This window comes from Triturus cristatus, chromosome 7, assembly GCF_964204655.1.
Source record: "Triturus cristatus chromosome 7, aTriCri1.1, whole genome shotgun sequence".
In the NCBI taxonomy this organism is placed as follows: Eukaryota; Metazoa; Chordata; class Amphibia; order Caudata; family Salamandridae; genus Triturus; species Triturus cristatus.
The window spans coordinates 260,808,225-260,831,125 of record NC_140590.1 but is presented as its reverse complement, the minus strand read 5'-3'; the positions used below and the strand labels follow the sequence as shown (position 1 = coordinate 260,831,125).

General features: G+C 50.1%; 1 protein-coding gene across 5 annotated transcripts in view; it reads right to left on the bottom strand.

The window, feature by feature from the left end:
- Positions 1–2,125: 2,125 nt before the first annotated feature.
- The window catches only part of SCAF1 (SR-related CTD associated factor 1), a 301,034-nt gene continuing 280,258 nt past the window's right edge, over positions 2,126–22,901 (bottom strand). For all 5 annotated transcript variants that reach the window (XM_085616151.1, XM_085616152.1, XM_085616154.1 and 2 more), the window contains one exon: positions 2,126–2,957. In XM_085616151.1, coding sequence (XP_085472277.1) covers positions 2,769–2,957 — 189 coding nt within the window. In that variant the 3' untranslated portion in view covers positions 2,126–2,768. The remainder of the gene's footprint in view (positions 2,958–22,901) is intronic.

Below are 22,901 nucleotides of genomic sequence, written 5' to 3'. Positions count from 1 at the left end.
TGGCAAAGCAGGATATAGCAAGACTATGAGATGCAAACCACGCCGCCCCACATAGCACAATGAGAAAAAATATGGATAGGTGTTCGAGAGACGAAAGGGCTACATATGAAGCAAGAAAATGCCCCCAAAAATTTGCAAAATATGGGTGCCATGTAAAGTGAGATTTTATCAACCCTTATGTTTTGACCAGCGGCTACTCCTCCATTAAGACGGAGGAGCGTTGCCCCACTGCTTTCAGAGCTTTGCAAAAAGGAAAAATAAAATGATAATAACCGAAACGTGATCATTTTATTTTTCGTACGGGCTACGGGGCCAGGTTGGGGCAGGGGTTACAGGGAGGAGGAGGAGTGGTTGGTGACCATAAGTGAGCATGACAGTTAGTCCTGCAGTCTTGGGCCAGCCAGACAGTCATAAACACTCCGCATTTTCCACCTGGCTGTGATGCACAGTTGGATGGAGAACAGTCTTAAGGCTCCCAGGCACTGTATTAGCGCCAAACAGGCCGCTCAGACCAATCACAATGCTGCTGTCATCAGCATCGTGACTGACTTAGGGGAGCCAGTGTACTGCCGGAAGCCAGGAATAGAAGAGGACGGAGGAGATGTTGTGGCTGTAATTAGATAAGTGAACTTATATTGTTATCATCCTCCCCGTACCATTGCAGCCGCCACTGGGTTTTGACTGATGAAAGGTATAGAAATGTGGCAACAGAAAAGGCAATATTGGTGTCCAGGTGTAAATATCAACTGCTGTGTGCCCATGGCATTGAAGATTTGTACAATGTTTGCGCTTGAAACGGATTGTGCACTAGTGCCTAATGACAAAGTTTGCCTATGACATGTACTATGTTGGACTGCAATAATCAATAAAAATGTTTAAGAAAAAAAAAAACATTTGTGCTAAAATTGATAAACATCAGTTGGTGTTAGTAGTGTCTAAGGAAGAAAAAAAAAGATTACTGTGTCTCCACAGCAATGTGGAACTTTACATCATCCAAAAAACAGCTATTTATCAGAGCATTAAAAAACTCTTTGGTGTCATCTGGAAAGTAGGTGGCAAGCAGAAAGGAACTATATTCTCATCCGAGATGCCTGTGCCATATTGTTTCACTCATCACCCTCATTATCAACAGGGTCACAGCTCTGAAGCTGGGCTATGCTTTGGTATACTGCATTTACTGCTGAAATTATAGGTTTTAGCAGCCATGTTGATGATACACCCTAAAATCCTTGGGACAAGCGCCTTCAAAGATTCCTCGAATATCAATTCCAGTACATAAAAATGAAAAAAAAAATATATATATATATGTAAATCGAAGCATGGTACACAGCACGAGGCAAGGCAGAGCTGTCTCCATGTGGCAGAAGAATCTCGCTTTGGAGAAAAATACTTTGAAATCATCAGAACCAAACACCAGATGTGAAGAATATGCAAAGCATGTGACGCTCATACAACATTCATGCAGCAAAAATATACTTTAGACAACAAAAAGTCGGCACCATTTGATATGAATAAACGATGCGAGTGAATCTGTTGAGGTTCGTAATCCACTGGCACCGGAATCAAAAAACACACTTAATAGTGCCAAATGTTTTACCTTGTTGGGAAGAAACCAGCAATTCCGTCATGCCCCATAAACAAACATGTTCTTTTAAAGGCTGCCCACAGTCTCTTATGCCTGGTCTCCAACAGGTCATGAACACCATGTGTCCCCTCAGATCTCCAGTGGTGTTCACACCTTTCAAGCACTAGCACCCCTGAAACTTCAAACTGGAGTATGCGGTTATGCATCAAAAGCATGGTCATGTGCATGGGTTAAGGAATGCCACTATAACTATAAAGGTGCCCTCCTAGAGAAGATAAACTCAACTCTCCCAATATTGATCCAGACGTCCCAGCCAGTAGGTGAGGCACAGTGGCTTCGGGATACATTCAGCTTGATGACACAGAGAGCAAGGTGCATCTAGGTACCTCTTGAGAGCTTCGTGATGCAAAGCTGCACCTCTAAACCATCACTAGTTTAAGGGCAACGAGAACTCCGCACCACTTTAGAAATTAATGCAACAATGCTGGCAGAGGACACGCAGGGGCGTATAAGAAGGTTTCAGTCAATTTGCTAAAACAGTGCAAGAATTATCAGTTTATAAAGAGAACGGAGATAACAGAGGACTACAGCTGTGCCAATGGGACTGATACAGAAACATTTTGCAGGCAGCAAGAGGTACAACATGGGTATCCAAAAAATATTAAAATAAAATAGCTGCTATTTGGAAGAAATTATTTTGAAGAGAAGTGGGCGCAAAACACCATGCGAAAGAAAATCAACAAAGGGAATCTGAATGTTGGGACGAAAGGGGCAAGTAAGAAAGCAGCAACTCCAGTACGGAGCAGACATATTTACATAATGTGAAAGAGGTGCTTTATCAATATAATCATCATTCGTAGGGGGGGGAGGGGGACTTGGAGCAGAACGTTTACATTAGGAGGCTGCAAGGCCCAAGCAGAAGTCTGCCAACCCCCCGCCAGAGTTCAGGTACGACTCCTCTCCCACCCAGGACTCTTGGCCTGAGATCCGTATCCAGGCGACAGAAGAGGAGCAAAGTCTCATCCCTCTTCCCTTTAACTTCTCCTTACTGGTCAGAAATCTAGTTACCGATACAGTTCATCACATCTTTGCCTCCAAGTTTATTGAACTAGGACACAACCTGCTTCGCTGGCTCCTTAATTTAATTTGAAAACAAAATAAAAAGGCGGGTCCGTCTCTGGGCTCACATCATGGGTAAGGAGAAGATTCCCTTGTCCATGCTGCCAGTGTCTCTGCGGTAGCTGCTGCCGCCACCTTCAACATCCTCCATCTTCTTGCCGTGCTTGCGGAAGTACTTGTAGCGCTGTACGTAAGCCTTGACCAGCGTGTTCACCTTGACAGGGTTGATTTTGCCGCTCCTACTGTGGCAGATCTGCAAGAGAATTTCCGGAGATGGACATGTCACATTATGCTTGAATAGTACTGGAAGCTCTAGTCCCACCTACAGCCCTCAATGTCTAGGTTTAACTTCCGCATACAACACCCCATTTTTGCAACTAAATAAATTACTGATATACTTAAAAAACATGTCCGAATGAACTGTGGGAGTACAGCAGCAAACAAAAGTAGACTTATGGAGAGTATGGTTAGCTGGTTTAGTGGTTATGGGGCACGGTTGACTGGATGTTAAGAAACAAACCTCTGTCTGAATGCAATATCTCAAGAATACAACACAGAACTGAATTGATTTATGTAAAATATGTTTATGTGTCATGGTGGTCACTGCCATTAACATGCAATAATACACGTGTGGGATGCAGGGAAAAAAATACAAGATTACGGGAAATGAACATACGGAGCATGAGGCGAGAAGCAGGGAGGGTGTCATGGGGCAGAGGAAGTGCATTTGTGAATGAGGAGTTAGGAGGTTAATTTGGTTACGGAAGTGCATCCATCTGAGTGGGCGGATCTTCAATTATTTAGGTAAACGGAGTAGATTACAAGCGGTTCAGAACTTCAACGGAAGCTGACTCCTCATAGGTCATGACCTTGAAGGAGTTTCAAGCAGGCAGGCGAGTTTGTGTTTGGGGATTTTTATTTTAGTCATGTCCGTGGTGGCTCTGCCTGGCTGGCATTTGCTGAGCAGGATTTAGCTAGATAGTCGGGTTTCTGTTAGTTAAGTGCCTTTTGCATTTGGCGAACTTAACCTGGCAAGTAAAGTTGTAAATGTATAAAAATACAGTCTATAGTTCTAAATTGGTGTAGGTTATCTTTGGTGTCTTGTTCATTTCTACTTCAATTGTTTTGATGCCGTTTAAAGGCTTAACACTTGTTCCTTTGTGTAAGCCTTGCTGCTCTGAGTCACAGCTACCCGGGGTTGAGTTGAAGATTCGATGAAGGAAACCTAACTGTCCTAAAGGGGTTGGTAAGTATTACACAGTGAGGCCGCACAATCACACCATATAATACATCCTATTTCCTCACAATTTTCCTTTGAGTAACATTCTGAATACGATCTGCCAAATGCGCGTAGTTTTTTTTAAAAGACAAGTTTAAATAGCTTTGAGATACTTTTTTTGGTCAGTGTATTAAAATTTAAGAATAGCTAAATAAAAGTTCCACAGATTGCGCCTCATAACTTTCCTCACATTACAAAGGTTGCAAAATAATTACCATATTTTTATCTTAATCTCACTCCCTTCCTTTTTAAGCCTACAATAAAGGAGAGCAATGTCATTTGATACGAGGCCTTGTAATATTCAGGAAAGTCTTGTAATGGCTAATTTGATGATTGGCATTTAGCCATGCAATATAACATATATATATATTTACAGTTACATTATAATTAGGGCTCCCAGTTTTCCGTTTTTACTGATTTTTACAGATAAATACAGACAGAAAACTATTTTTTTCCTGTCTGTATTTATTTTTAAATACAGAAAAATATGGAAAAAAATTCTTCTTTGGATGTTTTTTTCTACTGTCAATCATGAGTGCCAGGTCAGTAAGTGTACAGATTGAGAGGTAGGGCAGATGAAAAAAAGACAATACATTTCCTAATTAAGCTTAATTAAGTGCAGATCTACAGTTATTTATGCTATTTTGCAATGCAAGTGTTTTCAGATAATGCTATTGCACTGTATACTGCTGAAACCTTTTGGACATTCAAATGCAAATGTTCATTTATCAGTCAAATAAATGTGGAAAAATACCCATTGCAGATTCATTTATACAGAAAACACAAAATAGAAATGGATAAATACAGACAAAATTTGCAAAAAATAAATATGGATAAATACAGACGGAAATGTAGAAAAAATAAATACCATAAAACCGGGAGCCCTAATTATAATGAAGCAGGTCTTATATGGATGCTTAACGCCTCAAACCCCTGCCCTCCTCCAGCCACTTCAGAAATTATTTAACAAGTAGCAACATGTTGGCTGCAAGTGCCATGCTGCCATGTATGTGCCTCCCTTGATAAACTGGCTGGATCGAGTAATATATAAGGCAATGACGGATGTGGCCCCAGGCCCTCTTCAAACAGGCCATCACGTTTTGGGCAGGTAGTCTCTCTTCACACTTCAACTACTGTCTGAGGTGCCCAACAATGGGAGAGGTGTGGCGAAGCGGCCAGGGCAGCTGACTCCAGAGTGGGGGATTCGCAGTTAGAGTCCCAGCCGAGGAGGTAGATCAGCTCAGCATCATGCGACTCTGGGCAATGAGACCCTTAGGGGTGATTAGTTTGCGCTTTACAAATACCGGGTTAGAACAATGAATCATGGTGTCAGGCCATAATACATCTCTTTTACAAAGGTTGCTCTAGATCAGATCCGAGCAATTATAAACAAATTGCACTTCTTGACAATGAAGCTAAATTCTACGGTAGTCTTCTCCTGGAGGATTTACGGCTATGGGCGAAGTCAAAGGGACTTATTCCATTAAATCAAACAGGTTTTATGGCTATATCTGGCACATTATCCAACCGATTAGCAGAATCAATCCTGGTTGACAAAGAAATTCATCTTACTCTCTGCTGCACTATTGTTTTGTTAATTTAAAAGCGGCATTCAACCTAGTCTAAAGGGGGGAAACTCTACTCCAAACTATCCAGAGGGGGAATTCCTTCCAAAATCTTGGAGTCCATAATACAGCTGCACTCCAACATCTGGATTCGCATCAATCTATGAGATGGCCTCTGCGTATCCAGGACAATTCCTGCCACACGGGGGTAAAGCATGTGTGCGAGTTAGCCCCCCTTATGTTTAACCTGCTCAACAGCGATCTGCCACAATCCCTTGATTCCATCAACAATCACCCCCAAGAGAAGTGGAGAAAGGATCAGCAATTTGTTATACACCCATGGACGCTCTATTTAGCTTCACGAGACTAGGGCTACGGCTCCTGCTAAATCAACCATACTCTTTACACAATCGCCAACAATCTGGAGGTCAACCTGAAGAAAAGAAAGGTAGTAACATTCGTCAGGAGAGAGTATCCTGGGAGAAGCTGGTTTTATAACGGCAACAGGATTTCAGTGGACCAATCGTATAAATATCTGGGAGAACACATTGATGCTATAGGCTCCTTCGCAAGACAATGAAAAGAAGTTGAAGCAAAAGCCCTTGCTCTTCAGGGGACTATGAAAAACGCTGCTAGGTCCAAACTTCTCCTCCCTGCTGGAAGTTATGAGGGCTAGAATTTCAACCACATGGCCGTGAAATATGGGCAAAAAACAGCAGCCTGATAAACAAACCTACCACAAGCATATACAAAAGTGTCCTTTGCATGCCAAAGTTTTCATCCGCTGTTCAGATTAGTCTGGAACTGGACCTCTTCAACCTCTTGGTGCCGGTGCCCATCTCAAACTGGTTTTTTTAAATTATTTTTTTTTATTGAATTTGTGTTAAATAGCACTGCAGCAGTAATACACACATCACAAAGACAGTTCCCCAGACACACGGTGTGCACCACCGAGAGCAGAAGTACACAGCCAGGAGGGCAATAGAACAGATTCGAAGTCAGTGACGGGTTGTCGACAATTAGTACAATTACTTGGATGAAGGCCTCCCACGGTATACAGTCTACAGCATTTCAAGTCCTCAGACAAATACAGTGCATAGCATTGCAGAGTCACTGTTGGCAGTAATTCTCCAAGTAGAAAAGCAACGTTCCCAGAAACACAGCACCTGTCCCAGCCCTAAGGACACAGTATCCCACGGCTCATCCCCGCCCACCATTGTCCCTCAGGGAGATATCAGCAAGTGTCCCATATGCCACCCAAACGCTGGGCCATGGGGGAACGGGTCCATCAATGTCGCTATCAAGCCAGTCAGGAGGGGGATGCATCCGCTCGAGCCTGCAGATATTGCGTCAGGGGGCCCCATATATCTCTAGGTTTTGAGCGGGACGGCAGTGTTTCCGCATATACAGTAAGGTACTCCTGACAATATATCAGGTCAGCCAGCCATTCCTTAAATTTGGGGGCACGTCCCCTACCCCATCTGCAGGCCACTCTATGTTTCGCCAACAACAGCGAAAGTGAGACATAGCGCCTCTGCACCTTTGCAACCTGTTGAGTATATCCCAGTAATGCAACTAAAGGGTCACATTCCAGTGGGGTGCCCGTCATCTCAGCCAGCGCTACGAAAACCTGTCCCCAGTATTCGCGCACCCTCGGACACTCCCAGGCCAGATGCATGAACCCTGCACCCATTCCGCCGCATCTAGCACAGCCATCTGTATCTTGTAGCCCAAAGCGGCACATCTCAGCCGGGGTGCAGTACATACGTTGCAGAAATTTATAATGAATGATACGTAACCTGCCGCTCGCCGAGACCTCCACTGTCTGTAAACAGCAGTATCACCATTGGTCATCCGTAATTTCTTTGTCAAGATCTGTCGCCCATCGCATCCGCGCTTTGTCGGCAGAGGCCTCGCTATCTGCTCTTATCGTGCGGTACATACTGGACACCAAGTGTCCAGGACTGTCACTCTGCAGCATCTGATGGAGAGGCCTCAACGTCTCTGGCTCACGCGGAAAGCTCGGGAGTAGGGCTCGCATGCCCTGCCGCAATCTCACGTACAAAAACAGTTCCAGGGGAGTACACTGCACGTCACCAAAGAAGTGAGCAGACGTACAGAACGTCCCTCCATGAAACATGTCCCCCCAGGTTCGCCTGCCCACTCGCGCGCAAAGCTGTCTAAAGCCCGTCTCCTGCAGCAGCGTCAGCAGAGGGTGATATGTCAGAGGCAGGGTTGGGGAATAAAGAGCCGAAGCCCCCAGAGTCCTCATAATATAGTGCCACGCGTCAACAGTGCCCGTCACAGTGGTCGGCGCATCACTACGGCAGCCGGGGGGCCCATGTATCATACCATCAAGGGGGATCGGGTCCGCCAACCAGTGCTCCGCCGCCACCTGCGGCATGCATGCCGGCGGATGCACCCAGTAATAGGCGTAGTGGGCCTGGGCACACGCGTGGTAGAGCTCGAAATCCGGCACGTCAAATCCTCCCATCAGTGCAGGCCTGGTCAGCACCCTCCACTGGACCCGCGGCCTCCTGCCACCCCAGAACAGCCTTATGAGCTCAGATCGCAGAGTTTTGATGAAAAAACGCCCCGGGTGATAGAGGATATCAAGAAATAGATATAGAAACTGCGGCAGCACCACCATCTTTATCAGGGAGGCCCGCCCCGCCATGGACAGGGGCAGCGCAATCCAGCGGGTGACATTATCAGTGAGTCTGCTTATGGCAGTACCATAGTTTAGTCGGATCATCTCATCCCTGTCTCCCGAAATCCGGATCCCCAAGTATCTCAGGTCCGAATCACAACACTCCAGCGGATAGTCCAATGGGAATCGAACCGCTGCCGGCGTAAGGGGAAAGACATGCGACTTCTCCCAGTTAATATGAATACCAGATAGTTTCCCAAAGACTATGAACTCACGTAGCAGAGGGTTGAGGTTATTCAGGGGGTCACGAACATAGAGAGTCAAGTCGTCTGCATACATTGATATCAAAATCTGGCGCAGGGGGCATCGTAGCGCTCTATCATTATGATGCTGCCTCAGTCTACACGCCAGGGGTTCAATCGCAATAGCGAATAGGAGGGGGGACAACGGGCACCCTTGTCTAGTCCCTCTTGTAACAGGAAAGGCAGGCGAAACGCAGCCATTAATGATCACCCTGGCAGTGGGTTGCCTATACAGCAGCTGTATCCACGACACAAATCCCATTGGAAACCCCATGCAGAGCAGGATGCCAAATAAGTAGTCCCATTCAACAGAGTCGAACGCTTTGGTAGCGTCTAGGATTATCGCAGCTAGCGGGAGTTCCGGCGATACATTTTGGAGAATCGAGCACAGCGTTCGCAGATTATGCGAGGTTGCCCTCCCTGGGACAAAGCCCGCCTGGTCCGGCAGGACCAATTTGCCTATGAGGAGGAGAACCCGATTCGCTATAAGTTTAGCCAATATCTTGGTATCGCAATTAAGGAGTGACAGCGGTCTATAGGAGGCGCACAGCTGTGGATCCTTGCCAGGTTTTAATATGGACGTGATCAGGGCTTCCCGCATCGAGGGGGGAAGCGCACCTCCCTCAAGGGACACCTCATAAAGTTCTTTCAGGATAGGGGCCATAATTTCCACATACGTTTTATAGAATTCGGCCGGGATGCCGTCAAGGCCCGGCGCTTTGCCGGACCTCTGCTGCATTATTGCCTCACGAATCACGTCTATTTCAAATGGGTCGCATAGGAATTCTCTGTGATGGTCTTCCAGCCATCCCAGCGCTACATCTCCCAGGAACGACTCAAATTCAAGGGGGTCCTTACGCTGTGTCGTATATAGTTTGGCGTAATGATCCACAAATATATCCTGCACCGCCCCTGAGTCCCTACAAATCCCCCCATCTGCGTCTAAAGTTTCTAAGATAAAGTTGGAAAACCTGGGCGCCCGTATGGTGTCAGCTAACGACTTAACCGGACGCTCCCCCTCTCCATATCGCCGCGCTCTCCAATATTTCCCCAAAAATTTGGACTCCCGATCAGCCGCATCTACATATTCTGATAATTTGTCCCTGAACTCCGCGTGCACCGTTCCCTCGGCCTCCCGAGCCATCCGCAGCTCCAGTGCCCGCAGCTCTATTTCTAATCGCCGGAGCCTTCTACGCATGTCTCGAAGCACTCCAAAGCTTTTCGACATGCATACACCCCTGATAGTAACCTTGAACGCCTCCCAGAGAATCTCTACAGAGTCCACAGAGCCCCTATTCCTCTGAAAGAAAAGCTCAATCTCCTCCTCCAATTCGGCATGAAACGCTGCATCCAGCAGCGCAGTAGGCTGCAGTCTCCATGTCCTCTGCCTTCCAGCTCCTCCCACCAAATCAAGCTCAAGATGCACCGGCGAGTGATCCGAATATGTGCGCGGCAAGTGACGAACCCTGCGAATAAGGGGTCCCAACCCCCTGGATGCTAGACAGTAATCTATCCTAGCCCAGGACGCCACACTCGATACAAAATGTGTGCCCTCCTTGGACTGCGGGTGCATGTGATGCCATGTGTCCAGCAATCCACCCTCCTCCATGATGTCTCTCATCGCGGCCTGTGTGCGATTGTAGTGGTGTGGTAGCGCTGTTGATCTATCCATGACTGGGACAAATGCTACATTGAAATCCCCTCCCCAAATGATATGTGTGGTGCCCAGGGCCGCTATTTTGCCCCAAAGGACAGGAAAGAAATCTGGTGTATCGGTATTGGGACCATAGCAACTCACCAGTGTAAGCGTATCCGGTCCCATCCTCCCCCACACCATCGCATACCTGCCCTGTGGGTCCGTCACCTCCCCCTGCGGTATAAAGGGCGTGTTGCGTTTGACTAGGATGGCAACCCCTCTAGCATAGGACGAGTAGGAGGAAAAAAGCCTGTAGGTCTCCCACCTCCCAGCGAATGTATTGCCAGTGTGCGGAGCGCAATGTGTTTCCTGCAACAGTGCAATGCTGATCTTATGGCGGTCCAGATATGAGTGTATTTGCCTCTTTTTCCGAGGATCCCCCATCCCTCTCACATTCCAGGAGAGGACCCCTATGCAATTGTCAGCCGTCCCGTCTTCCATTTTCCATAATGTCGATGTGCAATGCCCTCCACAGTTCCCCCAGTGCGCATGTCTGTAGTTGCATCAGTGCGCGTTTGTCTATCTAACATCATCTGAACAAGTGCTAGAACAGTCCCACTATCCATCCCCCCACCCCCCTCCCACTGAAGCATCCCAACCATGCCAGTACCGCAGGTCCCACCCCCCCTCCGTTTCATCCCCAAAAACCTCAACCAAAACTCTAAGACACGCCAACTAGGTGTCTAAAAAATTTAAAATAAGTCTACAGTACCAACAGCAACCCTAAGGGGGGATCTCCCAACTGGGGTGTGTCATCAGGTGGCTCACAAGTTCACTCTACTTCCTGAGGGGTACGCAATGGCGTGTCATATCCCAGCAGAAAGACAAGGGTTTCCGGCATATTCACAGCATGTTCTCCAGAGTCAGGTCCGCTACTCTGCGCGGTGTGGGGTGGACCAGTTCATCACATAGTACACGGCATCGGTGAAGGTGGGGCATGACACCCCCAGCAACTTCGATTGTTATGGTCCTACAAACCCAGCTGCAGCCCCTCAATCAATGTCCGACGTGGTGGGCGACCGGGACCCTGCAGCAGTTCGTTCCCCTGCATTTCGACGTCTCAGTTGTTTCAGAAAGTCCTCGGCCTGCTGTGGCTTAGTGAAGGATTGCTTACCCTGGTGAGTAATGCGGAGCCGGGCCGGGTAGAGCAGAGCATAGTCAATTTGAGCCTGTCGGAGCTTTTGCTTCACTGGCAGGAATTTCCTTCTATCCTCCTGCACCGCCGCCGTGAAGTCCGGGTATATAGTGAAGGTGACACCCTCATACTGAAGCTGCTTCTTCTCTCGTGCCATCCTGAGAGACACATCCCGAACTCTGTAATTTAGAAGCCGTGCGATGATAGGTCTCGGCGGGCCACCCACCGGTGGCCGAGGGCCCAACGAACGGTGCGCACGCTCCACCACATATTGGGATGAAAAGGAGTCCGCTCCGATTGTCACCAGTAGGAGCTTCTCCACATACAGTTCCATCCTACCCGTGTTTGTAGTTTCCGGAATACCTAGGAGGCGGAGGTTGTTGCGGCGACTTCTCGCTTCCATGTCCTCGCTCTTAGCAGCAATAACTTGTAGGAGTTTGTCCATTTGTGTCATCGTGTGCTGCATACGCGCCGCTGCGTCCTCCGAATCCGAGATGCGCGTTTCCGCCTCTTTGAGTCTATCCTCATGACCATCTATCTTACGCACAATATTGTCCATTCGCGTATTCATGTCGTCCATTTTCCCAGCAATAGAGGCTATGCCCTGCCGCACCTCCAGGAGGATAGATTTCATATCCACGTCCGGTTCCTGCGAGGAATCACGAGCCCCCACCGCCGCAGGCTCTGTACTGCCCTCCGGACTCGGCTTAGCTGCTTTTTTCTACTCAAAATGGAGGCGGGGTTGGCGGGGGTCCATCTTCCCCATCGCGGCGGGTCACGTCGCAAGCCCCACCAGACTTCAGGAGACCGCACAGCACCAATCGCAACCGTAGGCCGCGCACCCCAGGCGGTCCCACCACGACAAGTGCTTCCCGCAGCTCTCAAATTGCTTGGGCTGCCTAGTCACCCGGGGCACCGTTCCAGCAGTGTATCTCGGTCGCATAGGGCTCTCACCCACGAATACGCCCTGTAACCAGGCAGCAGTTAAATGTCCCTCCGATCACAACGACTCACAGGCCGCCGCCACCCTCCTCAGCAAGGTCCCCACGGGGCGACCCATCAAAAATCCGGGTTCTCGGGCCTGTGGTGCCAGGCCCTCGCCAGCAAGCACTCCGAGTCACTGCCGCCACCGCCGTGGCCACCCAAGCGCTATCATGCATCCAGGTCCCAGGCCCAGCACAGACCAATCGAGCCAGGTGAGAATGTTCATGCAGGCGTATGGAGCAGGTATGAGTCAGGGGCCCTCAAGGCGGGTGACCCAGCGCCGGCACTCGCTCAGCGGGAGGCAGCGTGCACAGTCACCTCCGATTTCCAAGCACCGCCGCGTGTCCACACGCAGCCCAGCGCCTCGCGGCGTATAGCACTCCGCCACTTCTCCCCTCCGCAGCACCAGGAGCCCACCAAGTCTCGGGCAGCACCGCTACACCAGTACCTTCATGTCGCCGCCGCCTCCACCTCCAATTCCCCGGCAACGCCACTGAAGCACTCACTTTGTCGTTGCTTGCAGCTCCTCCTCCGGTCAGCAGCAGGGACTCTCCAGCCTGGGCAGCAAGTCGATCAGCGCCAGCCCTTGGGCGTCCTAGACCGCGACCACGATCAGCCCCGGTGAATGCAGCGTCCGGCCCGGCCAGGCTCCCGCTGCTCTCCGCACTGCCCACACGGACTTTGCTCAGATCTCCCTGTCAGCCGTCTCCGCCTACCGCTGTCCGCCCCGTCTCTCAGGCTCAGCACCGGCTAGGTCACGCCGTTGCAGCTCTTCCGCACCCGCTCAGTGGCAACGTTTTGCCCTTCGCGGCCTACACACCGCGTGGGCGCAGCGGCCTGTAGTGCTCTCAGCGCGCCCGGCTCCAATCTCCGCACGTCAGGCACCCTGCATCGGTCAAGAGATGTGGCCTCCTCCCACTGCCACAGCAGTGCTCCGTTCCCTCCAACACTTGCCAGAAGTAGACAGCAGGTAATCTCACAGCAAAGCCATCCACTGAAGGAGCACACCCGCTCACGGAGAAGGATATGTAAGCGGATTATGTCGCCAGACTGCGGGAGCTTCACCCGAAGGCAGCCATTCCGCAAGTGCGCCACCTAGCGCCCCCTGCCTATCTCAAACGGTGCTACAAACTACGAGTGGCTGCTTAGAGGCATTATTCTGGGCCGAAATCAACACCGGAGACTCAAGTCCACGGCATCACCAGTATCTGGCTGTGAAGGAACTCCAACTTGAGCCAACATCTGAATGCCAGATTTATGGCCCTTAGGCTAGGGGAAGTGGCCATTCCAGAAACATCATGCCAGTTGCAAATAATCCAAAATGGTCGCACACTGCTGACCTACCTGCGTGTTACCCCAAAGAACTGTGGTCCCTGTAGTCAGCGTCGGCGAGTACACCTATGCTCGTGTCGTGAGTGCAAGTGTGAATAGCGTTAGCCATCCCTGGACACGTGTTTCGAGGTTGTTGCCTCTCGTCAGCAGGGAGTAGGAAAGAGTGCAGGGTTGCTGTGTAGGCTGCTAAAATCATTATCAGGTATGTACCTCTCGTAGCAACGCAGGTACGTAACCTAAGCCCGTCGACTTCCCGGCTCAAAGAGCCACTAAATAACTAATCCAAAATGGTCGCACACTGCTGACCTACCTGCGTGTTACCCCAAAGAACTGTGGTCCCTGTAGTCAGCGTCGGCGAGTACACCTATGCTCGTGTCGTGAGTGCAAGTGTGAATAGCGTTAGCCATCCCTGGACACGTGTTTCGAGGTTGTTGCCTCTCGTCAGCAGGGAGTAGGAAAGAGTGCAGGGTTGCTGTGTAGGCTGCTAAAATCATTATCAGGTATGTACCTCTCGTAGCAACGCAGGTGCGTAACCTAAGCCAGTCGACTTCCCGGCACAAAGAGCGACTAAATAGCGCGAAACACGTGTCCAGGGATGGCTAACGCTACTCTGACTTGCACGCACCACTGAGCATAGGCGTACCCGCCGACGCTGACTACAGGGACCACAATTCTTCGGGGTAACACGCTAGTGGGTGGAGCAGTGTGCGACCAACTTGGTGATACATATTTAGTGGCTCTCTGAGCCCCGGAGTCGACGGGCTCATGGTTACGCACCTGCGTTCGCTACGAGAGGTACAGACCTGATATGATTTTAGCAGCCTACTACACAAGCAACCCTGCACTCTTCCTACTCCCTGCTGACGAGCGGCAACTACCGCGAAACACGTGTCCAGGGATGGCTAACGCTACTCTGACTTGCACGCACCACTGAGCATAGGCGTACCCGCCGACGCTGACTACAGGGACCACAATTCTTCGGGGTAACACGCTAGTGGGTGGAGCAGTGTGCGACCAACTTGGTGATACATATTTAGTGGCTCTCTGAGCCCCGGAGTCGACGGGCTCATGGTTACGCACCTGCGTTCGCTACGAGAGGTACAGACCTGATATGATTTTAGCAGCCTACTACACAAGCAACCCTGCACTCTTCCTACTCCCTGCTGACGAGCGGCAACTACCGCGAAACACGTGTCCAGGGATGGCTAACGCTACTCTGACTTGCACGCACCACTGAGCATAGGCGTACCTGCCGACGCTGACTACAGGGACCACAATTCTTAGGGTAACACGCTAGTGGGTGGAGCAGTGTGCGACCAACTTGGTGATACATATTTAGTGGCTCTCTGAGCCCCGGAGTCGACGGGCTCATGGTTACGCACCTGCGTTCGCTACGAGAGGTACAGACCTGATATGATTTTAGCAGCCTACACAAGCAACCCTGCACTCTTCCTACTCCCTGCTGACGAGCGGCAACTACCGCGAAACACGTGTCCAGGGATGGCTAACGCTACTCTGACTTGCACGCACCACTGAGCATAGGCGTACCCGCCGACGCTGACTACAGGGACCACAATTCTTCGGGGTAACACGCTAGTGGGTGGAGCAGTGTGCGACCAACTTGGTGATACATATTTAGTGGCTCTCTGAGCCCCGGAGTCGACGGGCTCATGGTTACGCACCTGCGTTCGCTACGAGAGGTACAGACCTGATATGATTTTAGCAGCCTACACAAGCAACCCTGCACTCTTCCTACTCCCTGCTGACGAGCGGCAACTACCGCGAAACACGTGTCCAGGGATGGCTAACGCTACTCTGACTTGCACGCACCACTGAGCATAGGCGTACCCGCCGACGCTGACTACAGGGACCACAATTCTTCGGGGTAACACGCTAGTGGGTGGAGCAGTGTGCGACCAACTTGGTGATACATATTTAGTGGCTCTCTGAGCCCCGGAGTAGACGGGCTCATGGTTACGCACCTGCGTTCGCTACGAGAGGTACAGACCTGATATGATTTTAGCAGCCTACACAAGCAACCCTGCACTCTTCCTACTCCCTGCTGACGAGCGGCAACAACCGCGAAACACGTGTCCAGGGATGGCTAACGCTACTCTGACTTGCACGCACCACTGAGCATAGGCGTACCCGCCGACGCTGACTACAGGGACCACAATTCTTCGGGGTAACACGCTAGTGGGTGGAGCAGTGTGCGACCAACTTGGTGATACATATTTAGTGGCTCTCTGAGCCCCGGAGTCGACGGGCTCATGGTTACGCACCTGCGTTCGCTACGAGAGGTACAGACCTGATATGATTTTAGCAGCCTACACAAGCAACCCTGCACTCTTCCTACTCCCTGCTGACGAGCGGCAACTACCGCGAAACACGTGTCCAGGGATGGCTAACGCTACTCTGACTTGCACGCACCACTGAGCATAGGCGTACCCGCCGACGCTGACTACAGGGACCAAAATTCTTCGGGGTAACACGCTAGTGGGTGGAGCAGTGTGCGACCAACTTGGTGATACATATTTAGTGGCTCTCTGAGCCCCGGAGTCGACGGGCTCATGGTTACGCACCTGCGTTCGCTACGAGAGGTACAGACCTGATATGATTTTAGCAGCCTACAAAGCAACCCTGCACTCTTCCTACTCCCTGCTGACGAGCGGCAACTACCGCGAAACATGTGTCCAGGGATGGCTAACGCTACTCTGACTTGCACGCACCACTGAGCATAGGCGTACCAGCCGACGCTGACTACAGGGACCACAATTCTTCGGGGTAACACGCTAGTGGGTGGAGCAGTGTGCGACCAACTTGGTGATACATATTTAGTGGATCTCTGAGCCCCGGAGTAGACGGGCTCATGGTTACGCACCTGCGTTCGCTACGAGAGGTACAGACCTGATATGATTTTAGCAGCCTACACAAGCAACCCTGCACTCTTCCTACTCCCTGCTGACGAGCGGCAACTACCGCGAAACACGTGTCCAGGGATGGCTAACGCTACTCTGACTTGCACGCACCACTGAGCATAGGCGTACCCGCCGACGCTGGCTACAGGGACCACAATTCTTCGGGGTAACACGCTAGTGGGTGGAGCAGTGTGCGACCAACTTGGTGATACATATTTAGTGGCTCTCTGAGCCCCGGAGTCGACGGGCTCATGGTTACGCACCTGCGTTCGCTACGAGAGGTACAGACCTGATATGATTTTAGCAGCCTACACAAGCAACCCTGCACTCTTCCTACTCCCTGCTGACGAGCGGCAACTACCGCGAAACACGTGTCCAGGGATGGCTAACGCTACTCTGACTTGCACGCACCACTGAGCATAGGCGTACCCGCCGACGCTGACTACAGGGACCACAATTCTTCGGGGTAACACGCTAGTGGGTGGAGCAGTGTGCGACCAACTTGGTGATACATCATGCCAGTTGCAGTCAACCCTTGGAAAGAACAATCTGCAGGGGCTGTGGTCAGTGCGAGGAATCCCTGTATTCACACGGCCCTACACTGCTGGATGTGCATAAATAAGGCGAGAGTGGAACGATCTGGAAGTCTGTTCTTGTTGCCTCTTTTTTGTTTCAAGCTTTTTATTGACATTTTGCATTACAGTCACATAATTACTAGATCAGCACAAGCATTAATTACTTTAGTCAGCTATTGACGGTGACACTAGTGTATCAGTAGATGTACATTGTTCTATGCATTTGAAAAACCAAAAGTATACAATGGATAGTATACATCTACAACAATCATAGCTAGGCGCGTTCTTCGTTATGTACGTCACGGTTATTCACTGCTTAGCATGTCATAAGTTTGAACAATAGGAGGAGGGTTCAACCAAAGGAGGACAAGTTAATATAAGAAACGGTAGGGGAACTGCCTGTGACCTGTTGCAGCGAGGAGCTGCTACAACGTATCTGCCCTGCTGAGGTGTTGGATACCAAAGTATTGACTGGCTGACCCGGTAGCGTGGTTCACTTATCCACATATACCACCACATAGACATGCTGTAACGTGCGACCCGACTAGTCTCCCTCCCTTCCCCCGGAAACCTCAGCTTGTTTGTTCAAACCCAGTAGGTCTGGCACAATAGCCCCCCAACTAACAGCTAGTGGAAATTTGCGAAGGCCCAGGAGGTCCTCTCTTTGCAAGGTCACGCCTTCCGCCTCGGCCCAATTAAGCAAAGACTGGAGCCATGCCTTTACATGTGGGGCCTCTGGCAACTTCCGTTTGGTAATCACACGCTTTGCCGTGATCAAGCCTAGATCCAGAAAGCGGGAAGTGACCCTGTTATTCCTGCCCCTTTTGAAGAGGTGTAAGATGTATGTCTCCCAATGAAATGGAACGTCCCGTCCTGTGCATCGGATCAAGGTGGTCGCAATTCCAGCCCAGTACTCCCCCCAGAGAGGGACACTGCCACAGCATGTGTAGCAAGTCAGCGTTGGGTAAACGACATTTGGGACAGATTGAATCTGTGTGATGAAAGAGTTTATTAATCTGGGCCGGGGTGACGTATGCCCGTTGTAAGAGAAAGCTGAATCTGGCGAAAGCACTGGTTACGGGGAATGTGTGTAGGACCCTCCAGTACAGTGGACCATTCTTTGTCTAGAAAGGCCCGCCCTTGATCATCTTCCCAACATTGTGTCAAGGGAGCCAATGAGATCGCTGTATGTTGACGGAGAGAAGATGCAAACCAGAGGATCAGGTGTCCCTTGTCCCCCATTATATGCAGGTATTGAATCACGCAGTGTGTGGGGGGGGGGGGGTTTCTGTAGCTAGGTTACCCCATTTTGATGAGAGTGCAGTTACGAACACATTATGTAGCAAGAAGCTCCCTGGGTGGAGACCTTCCTCCGAAATGACCTCAGTGCACGGTATGAGGGTGCCATCTTGATACAGGTCCACTACTTCATGGATTCCTGACGTATCCCAGCTACTCAACTCTGCCGCCGTGATAGGGGACCGTCCCCTAGGTGTCCCAAGAAGGGGAATAGTACGGGCATATGGCTTGATATCACGAGTGAGAAAGAGGCTTCTACGGTAGCATCTATAGGCTGTTGAGAGCAATAAAGAATCGGTGCACTAAGGTTTTGCACTGGGGTGGGACATGTGAAGCAATGTGTGATGTGGTATGGATAAGCACTGTGTGGCGGTATCAGATAGGTGGCGGGAGGCTAGCCATCTGGCTATCTATTGAAATTAAGCGGCTAGGTAATAATGCTCGATGTTGGGTAATGATAGACCACCCTGTCCCTCCGGTAGATAAAGTTTCTTAAATGGACACCCTATGTCGAGACTACCCCCAGACAAAGTCCCTGACTACCTTTTCGAGTTTACAAAAGGAAGAAAGGAGAGATTTAGAGGGGCAGCGTAGAGAAATAGTAGAGGAGGTGTGGAAGGATCACCATCTTCGTGAGAGCTAATCTACCGGAGACTGACAACGGGAGTGTTCCCCCAGAAGGCCAACTGTGACTGAATAGGGAGGTTCTGATGATGTTGCCATTGAAGAGGTCAGCCTTACTCCGATATGTGCGGACCCCCAAGTAACGAAAAGTACCAATGAACCATGGCACCTGGACAACGTTCAGTGAACACTTGGGGTTTGTGTCACCTCTCTTAACACAGACAATACTTCTTTAAATATCCAGCAGACCAATTTAATTTTCCTTGCATTCAACAAGCTCAGTCATCTGGGGATGTCGCCAAGGAACTCTGCTCCTACCTCTGCTCCTACCTCGGGTACGCCCTCAGATGGCTTGGTTATGCAACCTGGTTTGACTGAACTTCCAATAGACAATTTGCTGCTATTATTTATTGCACTGTAATAAGAGGGTTCTTCCCACATGTAGCACGGCTGGCACCTATTAAACTGTGTTTTTTTAAACAGGTGTCAGTGATTTTACTGCTATACAAATTGTTCCGATGGCACTTTTCAACTCACAATGGATAATGAATATGCTACTTACCAGTATGCATCTGTTCTTGGCATGTAGGGCTGCTGACATTCATATCTGTGCATAGATCGCCGCCTAGTGTTGGGTCCGGATGTTTGCACGTTGTTGTCCTGGAAGAGTCTTCGAAGTATCCTTGGATAGGTGACTCCTCCCCTGGACTACAGTGCGCATGGGCATCCTCTCCATCCTCAGATTGTTTTTCGCCATTGTGGCAGTGATGGAGTAGATACAGAAAGTGATGACCATGCTTGCAGTAATTCTGAGAGCTGCAGCTGCGACAGGCGCCGGGGAGGAGGGAGGGCGATATGAATGTCAGCAGCCCTACATGCCAAGAACAGATGCATACTGGTAAGTAGCATATTCAGTTCGAGGCATGTGGGCTGCTGAATTCATATCTGTGCATAGAATACATAGCAGTGCCCTCTATTAGCGGCGGCTACCCGTGCCAGCTGCAGCGGTCTGAAAAAGTGTCTTGAGAACAGCCTGTCCTACAGCTGCCTGCTGTTTTGACTGCACATCTACACAATAGTGTTTTGTAAATGTGTGTGTAGTGGACCATGTGGCTGCTCTGCATATATCATGCAGGGGAATATTTCCTAGGAAGGCCATGGAAGCCCCCAACTTACGTGTTGAGTGGGCTCGTGGTGGAATAGTTAATGTGCGTTTTGCCTTTTGATAACAGATTTGAATACACTTAACTATCCATCTGGCTATCCCTGCTTTGGAGATGGCGTTACCTTTGTGGTGTGGGGCAAAGGCAACGAACAGTTGTTTTGTCTTCCTGAAGGGTTTAGTCCTGTCGATGTAGTACATGAGGGCCCTCCGTACATCTAGTGTATGTAGTGCCCTTTCTGCAACAGTTTGTGGGTTTTGGAAGAAAACGGGCAGTTCAATAGTCTGATTCATGTGGAACTGCGATATTACCTTGGGCATGAATTTGGGGTTGGTACGTAGTACGACCCTGTTGGCGTGAACCTGAATAAATGGCTCCTGAACGGTTAGTGCCTGGAGTTCACTAACTCTTCTTAGGGAAGTGATCGCTACCAGGAAGGCCACTTTCCAGGTAAGGAATTGAATCTCGCATGAGTGTAGAGGTTCAAAGGGTGGACCCATCAGGCGTGTGAGGACCAAGTTGAGGTTCCACATTGGAGCCGGTGGGTGACTAGGTGGAATGACTCGTTTGAGCCCTTCCAAGGATGCTTTGATGGCAGGCACTCTGAATAGAGAGAGGTGCTGCCTGGTTTGCAGATAGGCTGATATTGCGGTCAAATGGACACGTATAGAGGTGTACGCCAGATTGCATCGGTATAGGTGTAAGAGGTAACAGATGATGTTGTGGATGGATGCGTCCAGCGGGTTGATGTCATTATTATCGCAATAGATGACGAACCTTTTCCATTTGGCTGCATAGCAAGCTCTGGTAGTGGGTCTCCTGGCCTCCTTGATGATGTCCATACAGTCAGGTGGCAGGTTGAGATAGCCAAACTCTAGGACTTCAGGAGCCAGATCGCCAGGTTCAGCTGTTGCGGATCTGGGTGCTGAACCTCTCCATGGTTCTGCGTCAAATGCGCGGGTTTGATCCGCAGCCTTTGATGCGGCACCACGGAAAGTTCGAGGAAGGTGGTGTACCACGGCTGGCGTGCCCACGTGGGAGCAACTAGGACGAGTGTCAGGGAGTGTTGTCGGAGTTTGCGAGCCACCAGCGGTATCAACGGCGCTGGGGGAAAAGCGTACGCAAATCTGCCGGACCAGTTCATCCATATCGCATTGCCCTGCGACTGCGGATGTGGGAATCTGGCGGCGAAGCTTTGGCATTTTGCGTTTTCGCTTGTCGCGAATAGGTCTATCTCTGGATGACCCCACTGCTGGAAGTACGGTTGGAGTACTGATGGGTGTAACTCCCACTCGTGCATCTGGTGGCTGTGTCTGCTGAGCAGATCCGCCATCTGGTTGTCCTTGCCAGGGAGGTGTTCCGCCATGAGGAACATGTTCCTCTGAATGGCCCACTTCCACATGCTCTGAGCCAGATGAGACAACTGTGGAGAGTGTGTTCCTCCCTGTTTCTGTATGTAGTACATTGCGGTCATGTTGTCCGTCCGGATCAACACGACCTTGTTGCATAGATGTACTTTGAATGCCTTCATGGCTAGGAAGATTGCCATCAGTTCCAGAAGGTTGATGTGCATCTTCTTTTGTTGGGTTGTCCATAGTCCCTGCACTGTGTAGTGGAGTACATGAGCTCCCCATCCCTGGAGAGACGCGTCCGCTGTCAGTACTATCTGTGGGACAGGCTCTTGGAACGGTCGGCCCTTGCAAAGGTTTTGTGGATTCCACCAATGCAGAGAGTTGTATGCCCGACCGCTCACCAACACTAGGTCTTTCAACTGTCCTTGAGCCTGATTCCACTGACGTGCTAGGCACTCCTGAAGTGGGCGCATATGTAACCTCGCGTGCGGGACTATGAAGATGCAGGAGGCCATCATGCCTATCAACTGCATAAACACTCGCGCTGGAAGCGAGTGATTGGGTTTGAACTTGGAGATCAGCAGTTGTATGCTGTTGATCCTCACTAAATTTGGCTGAGCTGTGGCCGCCAGAGTGTCTATAGTCGCACCTAGGTACTGTTGTACGTGTGCGGGCTGGAGATGGGACTTTGTGTAATTTAGTGAGAATCCCAGACTGTGAAGAAGGTGAATGGTGCGGGACATGTGGCTTGCACATTGCTGGGCTGACTTCGCTTGAACGAGCCAGTCGTCTAGGTAGGGGTAGACGTGTATATGCTGTCTCCGTAAATGTGCTGCCACCGTAGCTAGGCACTTCGTGAAAACCCTGGGCGCTGTTGTCACGCCGAAGGGAAGGACTTTGAACTGATAGTGCCGTCGCTGAACAGTGAACCTGAGGTATTTTTTGTGTGAGGGGTGGATGGGTATGTGAAAGTACGCATCCTTGAGGTCCAGTGAGGCTAGGAAGTCTCCCTGCTTGAGAAGCGGAAGGACTTGCTGTAGAGTGAGCATGTGAAAGTGCTCTGAAAGAATGTACTGGTTCAGGGGTCTCAGGTCTAATATAGGCCTGAGCGACCCGTCCTTTTTTGGAATTAAGAAGTAGAGGGAGTAAACCCCCGTACCCTGCTCGTGGATGGGTACGACCTCGATAGCGCCTTTTAGAAGCATACTTTCTACCTCTTGCTGTAAGAGCGTTAAGTGCTCTGAGGACATAGGACGGTTTCTTGGTGGTATTGTGGGTGGAGTGGAGGTTAACTCCAGACAGTAACCGTATTTTATAATATCT